General features: G+C 42.7%; 1 protein-coding gene and 1 pseudogene across 2 annotated transcripts in view; one reads left to right on the top strand and one right to left on the bottom strand.

Annotated features, from left to right (window-relative positions):
• INO80 (INO80 complex subunit) overlaps positions 1-12,419 on the bottom strand; it is a 123,329-nt gene that overhangs the window by 107,385 nt on the left and 3,525 nt on the right. For both annotated transcript variants that reach the window (XM_006778077.2, XM_015557571.1), the window contains exons 4-6: positions 11,235-11,423; positions 5,250-5,370; positions 3,964-4,178 (exon numbers count right to left, since the gene is read on the bottom strand). In XM_006778077.2, coding sequence (XP_006778140.1) covers positions 3,964-4,178; positions 5,250-5,370; positions 11,235-11,423 — 525 coding nt within the window. The remainder of the gene's footprint in view (positions 1-3,963; positions 4,179-5,249; positions 5,371-11,234; positions 11,424-12,419) is intronic.
• On the top strand, positions 9,975-11,133 carry LOC102751778 (annotated as a pseudogene).

Below are 12,419 nucleotides of genomic sequence, written 5' to 3'. Positions count from 1 at the left end.
ATTCAGTTGCATCTTAATGTTACAAGCCATCTGTATGAGGTGTCATGCACAGGTTGTGCATTATCCCATTGTGTCAATTCTACTGTTAAAAAGAACTCCTTCATGATTTTAAAACAATCAGCTTTTGCTTGGGTTTCCACTAACTTAACTGAACCATGGGAATCTCATCAAACCTATGAACTATTGCATGATCTAGTAAAAAATCTTAAAAAGACAAAAAAGAAATTTTGGAATGTTAATTGCAAGAATCTTTGCCCTCGCAATGTTACTTACTTCTGTGGGCATTGCTGTTTCATCTATGGTACAGACTGTTCAGACCTCTCACTTCATACAACAGGTCAAGAAAAATGTAACTAAGAGCTTATCCATACAAAAAGAAATTAACAGCCAGTTTAAAAATTGAATTGCCATGGCCTAGAACAAAGAATATCCTTATATGATATTGCTCTACAATGTCATTATTGTGCATTTATCCCAAACAAGCTTACAAATTAATTCTTTGAAAGTTTGGCAGAAATTTAATTAAGGACATGAAATGATTTAATCCCTTCCATGGTGTGGAAGGCCTCCCTGAGAAGGCACTTGAGCATTCTGTATTGACCTCTCTTGCCCTTTTTGCCAAGAGGGTCCCTCTTCTTACAATTCAATTGCCCATAGCTGTTGCCTGAGCTCTGTTCATGCTGAGGTTGAGGCCTCATGGTGGCTGGTGCCATGGATCTGTCTCTCGTCCAATGGCATGAGCTGGGCCCTCCCTGGAGAAGAAACCTGGGTTCCCCAAGATATGTGCAATGCCGGGACCCCGCCAGCAGGCGAGGGGATCCCAAGGCAGTTGCTGGGCGTGGAGGCCACAGGGGCATAGGCTACCAAGGAGACAGAACTGAACCTCACATCACCCTGCTTGGTCCCGGAGGATGGCTGGTGAGTCAAAGACGGGTAAGATTCCTCAGGGAAGGAACAACCTAAGACAGGCACAGTCGCAGAGGGGCCATCGAGAGAGAACTTGGGGGTCAACAGAGGTGGGGCACAGATCCTCACCCCCCCAATTATGCAGGGGCTTGAACACTCACCCATTCTGAGGGAGGTCTCCTGTCCCCATGGCTGCTGCACTTCCCACGCCCAGCTCACATCGGGACCCAGATAACAGAAAGAGACTCGGCCCTGCTGAGATCAGTACCCAGAAAACAGAGACTTGGCTGACAACAGCTACCCTATATCTAAATCCAGCCTAACACCAGGAGTGCTCAGGGCCTTCTCAAGGATGCAAAATAATCCTTTCCATTAAAATTTACAGTGTAAACTAAGATTGTTTTTAAAGTAATAAATTTGACAGTAAAATAGCAGTCAGATTTTCAGATTAAAATTGGCACAAGAAGTATTAACCAAAATTTTCATTTCATAGTAAATTTGCTTAACATGCAGTGATCCTAAAGCAGTCATATTTTTGTGCAAAAAATTAAAATTTAGATTATCTAGACTGCATTATAAATTTTCCAAACAGCCTTCTAATAATTAAATCAAAAAAGGGGGGATAGTGGAAGAAAACCATGTAAGGAAAAATATCCTATAATTCATTTAAGCAAAAATAAATAAAACTCCAAGTAAAGTTTCCTTTATTAACCTTTGGTCGAGAATACGTTTATATATTTTCAGAAAACAACTCCAAGACCATGTGGATTGCTGCAACAGAGAGGAATTCTTAGGAATGCTCCAGCCATGAAGACAAGAGGAGAGACAGTTCAGAGATGGAGACGCTGACAAGGGCACATGCCAGGCTGAGGGACACACCGCCTGCCCCCCCCCCGCCCTCCAGTGCACAAATTTTGTGCACCAGGCCTCTAGTTTCTAATATAATTAATTTTTTGTTCCTGTTTTCATTCCTTTTACCTACATATACATCCTTCTCCACCTACATTCTGCACAAATGAGTAGATTTTGGGCATTTTCTGTATTCCTTTGTTCTTATATGAAAGGTAAATGGTCTTAATGCTTGTTTGCATTTTGCTTTTTTTCACTTAACAGTATGTCCTAGAAATTGTTCATATCAGTTCAGAGAGGTCATCCTCATTCCTCTCATTTAACGGCAGCATAATAATCCACTGTGTAGCCCTAGCTGATTTGGCTCAGGGGATAGAGTGTCAGCCTATGGACTGAAGGGTCCCAGGTTCAATTCCAGTCAAGGGCACATGCAGATTTGTGGGCTTGATCCCCAGTAAGGGGAGTGCAGGAGGCAGCCAATCAATGATTCTCTCTCATCGCTGATGTTTCTATCTCTCTCCCTTCCTCTCTGAAATCAATAAAAATATATTTAAAAAAATAAAAAATAAAATAATCCACTGTGTAGATCTACCAGTGTTTAATTCAAGCCCCACATACAGACGTCTAGGTTGTTTCTTTACTTTGCAATTACAAATAATGCTGCAACAAATAACCTTGCTTACAAGTTTTTGCACTGCTGAAGGTTTAGCTTCAGGATAGATTCCTAAAAATGGAAGCGCTGGTTCAAAAAATAAGTGCATATGTAGATTGTTAGATACTGCTAACTTTACCTCCAGAACAGTTTTCTCTAATTTGCATTCTTAGCAGCCATGTATGAGTGCCTATTTCCCCACAGCCTCCTTAACAGAATGCGTGGTCATATTTTTAAATTTTTGCCTGTGTGACAGGTCTCATTTTAATTTGTATTACTCCAATTATGAGAGACTTATTGAACATTTTTACTATGTTTGAGGGCCATTTTTTAAAAATGGTTTTACTGATTTTCAGAGAGAGGAAAGAAGAGGGAGGGAGGAAGAAAGAAAAAGAGAGAGAGAGAGAGAAACATTAATTAGTTGCTTCCCATATGCATTCCTACTGGGAATTGAGCCTGCAACCTGAGCATGTACCCTGACCAGGAATCAAACCCATGACCTTGTTGTGTAGGACAACACTCAACCAACTAAGCCACAGCAGCCAGGGTGAGGGTATTTCTATATCTTTCTTTGTTTACTCAATTTATGGCATTTTGTCCCTCAACTTTTAATAGCTACTCATTCTTAGCAATAATTGCCCTTTGACTATGGTATACAATGTAAATAATCTCGACCAGTTTTCTAATTGTCTTTTGTCATGCAAAAACTTATTCTATGCAGTCAAATTTACCAATATTTTCTTTTATTGCTTCTGAATACTGAGTCACAATTAGAAGCTCTTTTCCTACACAAAGGTTAAATAGGAATGCAATCATTTTCTTCTAGTATTTGGATGTTTATTGTATTACGTTGAGGTCCCTAATCCATTTGGAGTACATGTGTTGAGACACAGATCTAATTTTATTTTTTTCTAAGTGGCTACCCCATTGTCCCAGCACCACTTTTTTTTTTTTTTATTTAGTCTATTGGTGTGATATTTGTTAGCAAAATTATACAGGTTTCAGGTGCACAATGCTATAACACATCATCTGTACACTATAGTGTGTGTTCTCCACCCCAAGTCAAGTCTCCTTCTATCACCATCTATTCCCCCTATACTTTCCTCCACTTCCCCCATCCACCTTCTACAGCACCACTTATTAGAAGACTAAAAAGAATGCTTATACATGTTTCTCTTGAATTATTCACATTTTCTTTTAATGCCTGTATTATTCAGTAACAGCCAAATGTTTATAAATTCTCTAACAAACATCTCCACCATTTTAATTTCCTCTCTTATCACCTATCTACTTGCTGTCAATCTCTATTGCTATATGTAATAAAACTATGTGTCTTCCTCAAGGCCAAGGAGCATCACACAATTATTTGTCTTGTGAATTCTGATCAAATTCTAGAAAAACAGTTAACTGAAGAGAGTACTACTCAGCATTCTTTCAATTTCAACAAATTAGTTTCCTTTCTGAAGTGTGAAGGTATCCAGCTCTCCCAGCTCCTCTTTAAAGAGCAGGCAGAAAAAGTATCCTCGCCACCGCCTACACTGGAGGCACTCACTTACCTTTGGTAGTTCCTTTTTCACAATGCTGAGCCATACTTTCCTGCGACGAGCATTAAGCTGTTCAATGGATAAGTGCTTCTTCTTGATGCCAGGAGGAGGTGCATCATGAGAGAACTTGGCAAAGACTTTGGTCTGGTGGTGGTGGCGACGAGGGGATTCTTCAGAGGAAAGTTCTTCATCCCTTCGCCTTTTTTTCTTCACTTTTTTTAACTTGGCTACAAAAGAAACAGTCTTTCAGAGGTTGCATTTATTCCCTTCCCCAGGAGACAGCAACAAAACAACCTCATCACTTTAAGAAAATTCAAGGTTCTTTCCTCATTCTACCGGAAGCTGGCAATGTTTATCTGTATATCTATTCAGGCCATGAATATTCCAAGAGGAAGATCTCACTACCTTGGAAAAGAACACTGGATACTCCCTTTGTTTACATGAAAGAGAAACACAAAATAAAACATAAAAACTGACTTTCTTTTGAACCCAACAACAGGAAAGAAAGTTTATGAAGTATGATGGGCTCAGGTAATGGTCAAAAGGAAGAAAACATTTCTACTTGGTAGCAATGTAAGGTAGCTAAAGAGAAAGAAAAAATGCATTAACTGATGTGATGCTAAGACTTGTGAAAACGAAATTATACAAGGAACAGAAACCTAATTAGAGGGGGAGGGTGTGAAGAATGAGAAAAAAGAGAAAAACAAGGAGGATGTGGGAGAAAGAAGGGGAAAAGGCTGCAAAGAATCTTTCTGAGTGGAGTTCATACCTTCAAGAGGAATAAAATCTGTCTGTACAGATAATTTAACATCCCTTTCCTATTTCCTTCCTGATTTCCAGCTGCTGAGAGCTCAGTAAGATAGGAAAGGACATTTCCTGACAAACATGCAAAAATATTACATAAGATCATCAGGAGGTAATCTGTTTTAAATAACTACATATAGCAACAATTACAACTTATTCCAAACACTTCAGGTTACTTTTCATATTAACTAACTTTTTCCACTCCCAGAGCATTTTCAACATTTGGAGACGGTATAGAAGAAAAAAGGAATAAACTAATTGGAATAAACCAAGACTCCATAGTTCTTATGTCTTCATTATTCTAGAAAAGATCATAAATCAAATACAAAATAAAGTCAATAGTACTTACAACTAAATAGACAGGGGAAACTAGTGTATTTCAGATAAAGCAAATTTCTACATGGATTATGTTCAAAGTCCAAATGCATCAGGAAGCCATACAAAATCCTAAAACAAAGAATGAGTAAATGTGGAAGGCAGGCCAATATGCTTACCTTTAAGTTTCTTTTCCTCCTTAAATTTCTTTTTTTTGGGTCCAAGTAGGTGACGTTGTTGCTCATAGAAAGGGTCATATGTGGAGAGCAGGCCTGCGCTGTAGTACTGGTACTGTTGCAACTGAAGCAAAGACAGTGATTCTTAGAAAGGCCTACCTATGTTCTACAGCAGTCTTCAAATCACCTCTACTACAGAAAGCTGAGCCTGAGAAAACCCTACCTCCTAAATATAGTATTCTTCCCACAAAGAGACCAATAAAGATTTAGTACATCAAAGTGAATTATTTTCTAAACTTCAAATCAAAATAGATTCATTGGCAAGGACATGCAAGTTGCTGGAAATAACTTCAGGGACAAAACTCTTCATGCCTATGAGTCTCCACCAGAATATTTACTTAGTTCTGACACATACAAGGTAGATCAAAAGTAGGTTTACATTTGTTCATATGAATAACACAATTATCTATGCTAATAAAAGAGAAACATGCAAATTGGTATCACTCTGCTACGCCCACCAGCCAATCAGGATGAGTATGAAAATTAACCCAACAAAGATGGCGGTTAATTTGCATATGCAGGTGTGGAGTGAAGACTGAAGGCTCCACCCAAACGAAGACTGAAGATGACTGAAGACTGAAGATGACTGAAGACTAAAGAGGCTTGCCTTCTCTGCTGCGCTCAGAGCGGAGAAGCCTCCAGGCTTGGCTTCTCTGCTGCACCCAGAGCGAAGGCCTGGGTAGCGGGTACCGGAGGAAAATCGTTGCCGGCAGCCTGGGGAAGGAAGGCCTATTGCACGAATCTCTTCATTCTAGTCTATATATAAAAGCCTAAGCGACCATTCGACCATCTGACCGATAGCTATGACATGCAATGACCACCAGAGGGCAGATGCCCCGATCAGTAGCTATGATGCGCATTGACCACCAGGGGGCAGACACTCAATGCGGGAGCTGTCAAGCTGCGGTGACTTGGCAGCTGCCGTTCTCAGGTGACACACCAGAACCAGAGAGGCGGGAGCCCGATTCTGGGGAGCGTCACCCCAGAACCACCCTCTTGGAATCCGAGACCCTTCAGGGAATATCAAAGAGTCGATTTCAGCCCGATCCCCACAGGTCAGGCAGAGGGACCCCACCGGTGCACGAATAATACAATAAATAATAATACAAGAATAAACTGTGCTTTGCCTGTATATAACTGTAAACCTACTTTTGCTCTACCTTGTATTTGAGGCAAGTAATTCTTTGCAGAAAGATCTCCTCTTGGAATTCATCAACATGATATAAACCATATTTCTACTACAAATAGAGCCTCTGATTTTCCAAGATCTCTGATGCCCTCTATTCTAGCTTTCAGTCTTATATTTGGTCCAAACAGTCACCAGACATCCCAATTCTTCATTGTTTCAAGTCTTTTCTATCTTCATCTACCACTAAGGGAGTCTGACAATATTATGAACAGTGTCTTTGTTGCCAGAATTATAACATACGAATAACTCCTTTTGCTTTCCAGGGAGTAGTTAATACTTTCAAACATTTCATTTAAATTGACCTCCAAAGCTCACATTAATTCTATCACAATTATTACTAATGGATAAATATGAATATAAATTAAAATTAGGTAGTCCAATGTCAAATTTTTTCCTGGATTATGGCCAAATGAATTTTCCAAGAAATGAAACTAGAATAGAAGAGAACTATTACAAGGTCACCTGTCAAAGGTAAAAATTAAATGAGCAATCATCAAGCTGTATACTTAAAACCAGTGAACTTTTCCATATGAATGTTTTCAATTCAAAAAACCACAAATAGCCCTAGATGGTTTGGCTCAGTGAATAGAGTGTCAGCCTGCAGATTAAAGAGTCCTGGGATTGATTCTGGTCAAGGGCACACGCCAGGATTGTGGGTTCGATCCCCAGGGGGCGCATGCAGGAGGCAGCTGATCAATGGTTCTCTCTCATCATTGATGTTTCCATCTCTCTCTCTCCCTCTCCGTGCCTCTCTGAAATCAATAAAAATTTATTTAAAATAATAATAATCCTATCTAGTAAAAGAGTGATATGCAAATTAACCATCACTCCCTCACTCCATCACTCCCTCACTCTGTTACAAAGATGGCGGCGGCCACAGAGCTGGAGGGAACAGGAGGCTTGCGCTGCCCCTGGCGATGGAGAAATCCAAGCTTCCCACCTGCCCTGGCTGGCCCTGAGCTCTGCTCAAGGCTACAAAGTTTCAATTACAGAAGATAAATAACTCCCAGATACCTGCTTCCAACCCGCTTTTAGCAGGTCAAATGAGGGGGGGGGGGTAGATGCTCAATGCAGGAGCTGCCCTCTGGTTGTCAGTGTGCTCCCACATGGGGGAGCTCTGCTCAGCCACAAGCCAGGCTGATGGCTGCCAGCACAGCAGTGGTGGCGGGAGCCCCTCCCGCCTCCTCAGCAACGCTAAGGATGTCCGACTGCAGCTTAGGGCTATTCCCCGCTGGCAAGTAGACATCCCCCAAGGGGTCCCAGACTGCGAGAGGGCACAGGCCGGGCTGAGGGATCCCCCCGAGTGCACAAAGTTTTGCATACCGGGCCTCTAGTAATACTAATAAACCACAGATATTTCAAACACCAATTGCATTAACACTGTACCTTAAGGAGGAACTCTTCATCTTAATCAAAACAGTCAGATCTCTGTTTATCACTTCTACAGGCTATTGCCTTTAGCATATTATCCAAAGTTTTCTGAACTAACTCTGGACTTTAACTAACTGATGTAAGTCTTTAGATCTTCAAATATGCTATTATCCATTATGTACAAAGTGCTACACTTCTGTCAAAAATCAGAAGGCTTTGCCTGGTTAGCATAGCTCAGTGGTTGAGCACTGACCTATGAATCAGTCAAGGCACATGCCTGGGTTACAGGCTCAAACCCCAGTGTGGGGCATGCAGGAGGCAGTCAATCAGTGATTCTCTCTCATCATTGGTGTTTCTATCTCTCTCTCTTCCTTCCTCTCTGAAATCAATAAAAAATATATTAAAAAAATAAAACAAAAACTGTATCAATCTAATGTTAGTATATGAAGAAGGTAAGTTTTTTTCAAGATAGAAACACTTCCAAGGAGCAAATGTATTGAAAACAAACAAAAACCCAATAAATTCAAAATGGTGTAGTCACTTTGGAAAATAATCTGGCAGTTCCTTAAAAGGGTAAGCATAAAATTCCCCTATGACCCAGTGATTCCTAGATATATACCCTAGAGCAGGAGTCCTAAACTTTTGAAACAGGGGGCCAGTTCACATCCCTCAGACCGTTGGAGGGCCAGGCTATAGTTTAAAAAAAACCTATGAACAAATTCCTATGCACACTGCACATATCTTATTTTGAAGTAAAAAAACAAAACGGGAACAAATACAATATTTATATTTGCATGTGGCCCGCGGGCCGTAGTTTGAGGACCCCTGCCCTAGAGCAATGGTCAGCAAACTGCGACTTGCGAGCCACACGTGGCTCTTTGGCCCCTGAGAGAGGCCACGAAGTTTCATTCGCACTGTAGGTGTGCACCCGCACGTGGTATTTTGTGGAAGAGCCATACTCAAGGGACCGCAGTTTGTCGACCACTGCCCTAGAGAAATAAAAATACATATCCATACCAAAAACTTGAACTCAAATGTTCATGGCAGGAGCACTCATAACAGATTAGAGCGGAAACAACTCTATTCATAGGTATGATTCATAATAGCCAAAAAGTGAAAAAAATATCCAATTAGTTCATCAACTGATGCAAATAAAATATGATATGTCCATACAATGGAATATATTATTTGGCAATAAAAAGAAGCAAAGTATGGATTTATGCTACAACATAAACTTTGAAAACATTATGCTAAGTAAGAGACGCTTAATACAAAGGACGCATGTTTTTCCATTTGTATGCAACATCTAGAATACACCATTTATAGAGACAAGTGGTGGACTCATGACTTCTTGGAACTGAGAGGAATGGAGACAATGGGGAGAGGGCAACAGCTAAGGAAAACAGAGTCATTTCAGAGTGAGAAAATAATCTAAATTAGATACTAATAATAGTTACACAACTCTATGAATATACTAAAAACCACTGAACTGTGTACCTTAGAAGACTGAATTTTTCTGGTGTGTAAAATATATTTCAATAAAGGTATCACTGTAACACCCACCACCAACAACACTCTATATAATAAAAACCTAGTATGCTAAGTGTCCGACCGTTCGTTCGACCAGTCGCTATGATGAGCACTGACCACCAGGGGGTAGATGCTCCGACCGGTAGGTTAGCTTGCTGCTGGGGTCCAGCCAATTGGGACTGGGCGAGACGGGCTGGACACGCCCCAGCGCCCTCCCGCGGTCCCTCCCCGGCTGGCCAACCTCCCGCGAACCCTCCCCGGAATGGCCGGCCCCGATCAGTCAGATCAGGACTGGGCAAGATGGCCCCCAACCAGGACTGGGCAAGACAGGCCAGACACATCCTGGATCCCTCTTCAGCCCCAATCTTGGTGGGGTCCCTTGGCCTGGCCTGCACCCTCTTGCAATCCAGGACTCCTCGGGGGATGTTGGAGAGCTAGTTTAGGCCCGATTCCTGCAGGCCAGGCCGAGGGACACCACCGGTGAACAAATCCATACACCGGGCCTCTAGTCTAAATATAAAGTTAAAATGATTTATCTTGAGGCACAGTCACAAGGGTCTTGGCCAGCACAGGCACAGTGAGTGTGAGCAGCAGTAGGCATGGATGATGAGAAAGAGACATTCTGGCTGTGGAAGATTTGCAAGGCAATTATTCAGCTGTGCCATGACCAAGGCTACCTGGTGACTCAGGATGAGCTGGACCAGACACTAGGAGTTCATGGCCCAGTTTGGGGACAAGCCAAGTGAAGGATGGCCACAGCTCACGAACCTCATGGTGCTGGTCGCCCACAATGATGACCCCATTGACCAGATGTTTGTCTTTTTCCCAGAGGAGCCCAAGGCGGGGATCAAGACCATCAAGGTGTACTGACAGCACATGCAGAAGGAAAAAATCACCCAAGTCCTCATTGTGGTGCAGCAGGGCATGACACCCTCCACCAAGCAGTTCCTGGTCGACATGGCTCCCAAGTACATCCTGGAATTGTTTCTGCAGCAGGAGCTGCTCATCAACTTCACGGAGCACAAGCTGGTCCCAGAGCATGTCGACATGACCAAGGAGGAGGTGACAGAGCTGCTGGCCAGATATAAACTCCAAGAAAACCAGCTGCCCAGGATCCAGGCTGGAGACCCTGTGCGTACTACTCTGGGATAAAGCAGGGGCAGGTAGTGAAGATCATGCGGCCCAGCAAAACCAGAAGCAGATACATGATGTACTGGCTGGTACAGTAGCCAGCCTACCACCTAGCAGCCCCTGGGAGACAGACAAATGGACTGTAGCCACCTTACTCAGGCAGTTGGCCTGCTGGCGGTCTGCCCTGCTGTGATCTGCTCAACCCTGGAAATCTACCTGCTGCTCCTCTGGAGCCCAAGGCAGACTGTGTGCTTCCCTGGGCTGAGGGCCCTGTGGCCTCACATGGACACTGAGCCCCACCTGGGATCCTGTGTAATGGTTCCTCAAGATGCTGAGGAGAGGCCAGTGAGCCAACCAGCAACCAAGACAGTCCTAGGTTCTTGCCCGTCCCCCCAAACACTCCAAGCTGGCTCCCCACAAATGGGACTTTGGTCCGAGTCTTCGGGTAAGCCCCCACCTCCAGCTTCCATTCTCCGTGCTCCTCTCACAGTGGCCCTATCCTTGAAAGGTTGAGCACTCCGAGGTCAGCAGGCAGGGAGATTAAAACACATCTGTATTTGAGTTGGTATTGACGCTGGGTGTTTTTACATTAAAGGTGTTTTGAGTGGGGGAAAAAAAAAATATATATATATATATATCTTCAATGAATATAACCCAGAGGGTAAATACCCAGTATGAAGGTCTGCAACGTCTCCTGAAACTCTTACCTCCTTGTCTTTACTATATTTATTCTGGTGAAGTTTCTTATATTTATGCAGCCGCAGCATGTTATGAAGTTCTTCTCTGCTGAGATTCAGTTCTTCCTCCTCCTCTTCTTCTTCTTCTTCTTCCTCTTCTTCATCATTGTCTTCACTCTGAGAATCTGCCTCACTGGATTCATCACTTAGCAGAATGTTCTGAAAAAGGGAGGAAATGGAACTTCTGCTTTGAAACAATTCCTTTTACAATACAAGAATTTTTTAATTGAATTTACTGGAGTGATAGTGGCTAATAAAATTAATATATTGCAAGTGTACAATTCTGTAGTACATCATCTGTATATATTGTACTGTGTGTTCACCACCCCAAGACAACACAAGCATTTTTTTTTCCAGATCCTAAAACAATGACAAAAACAGCTAGAGGGCAGTCATTCCCTTATACTACTCTTTGCCAATCCAACTGAAAAACAAAAGGATACCCATTAAACCTAGTACACACAAATTAAAGAGCACTAAAACATGGGAAATGCTATAAACATCAACAAAGCTAGATTTTACTAACTACTTACACTATATATATAAGTTTAACTAAATGTGAAATACCAAAGCAAAAACAAAACAAAAAAATACCTATCTATATATATAAAAGCCTAAGCGACCAGCCCACCAGCTGACCGGTAGCTATGACGCACACTGACCAACAGGGAGCAGACACTCAATGCAGGAGCTGCCAAGCTGCAGTGACTTGGTAGCTATAGTCCTCGGGTGACCCAGAACCAGAGAGGAAGAAGCCTGATTCTAAGGTACGTCACCCGAGAACCGCCCTCTCACCATCCGGGACCACTCGGAGAATGTCAGAGAGCCAATTTTAGCCCAATCCCCACAGGCCAGACCAAGGGACCCACCAGTGCACGAATCCGTGCACTGGGCCTCTATCCCATTGGCTTCCCACCAGGCCTCTAGCCCATTGCAGAGGTCGTGGGTCTGGCCCTTACAGAAACTTTTCAACTCAATTAGGTAAATGATGAGACGTGCAGGACCTATTGGCTGCGGCCCCGACATCTAAAGCCCGTGCTTGCCCACCCGCTTAATATCGATTTCCAGTGGAGGCAGTGAATTTTCCCGCTACCACACTCAGCTGGGAAACCGGCCGCAGCTTCCCTCTTTCAGGTGGATAGTAGCGCCAGCAGG

Source organism: Myotis davidii, unplaced genomic scaffold (assembly GCF_000327345.1).
Source record: "Myotis davidii unplaced genomic scaffold, ASM32734v1 scaffold46, whole genome shotgun sequence".
Lineage (NCBI taxonomy): Eukaryota > Metazoa > Chordata > Mammalia > Chiroptera > Vespertilionidae > Myotis > Myotis davidii.
Note: the sequence above shows the minus strand (reverse complement) of the source record. Positions and strands in the feature narration are given on the sequence as shown.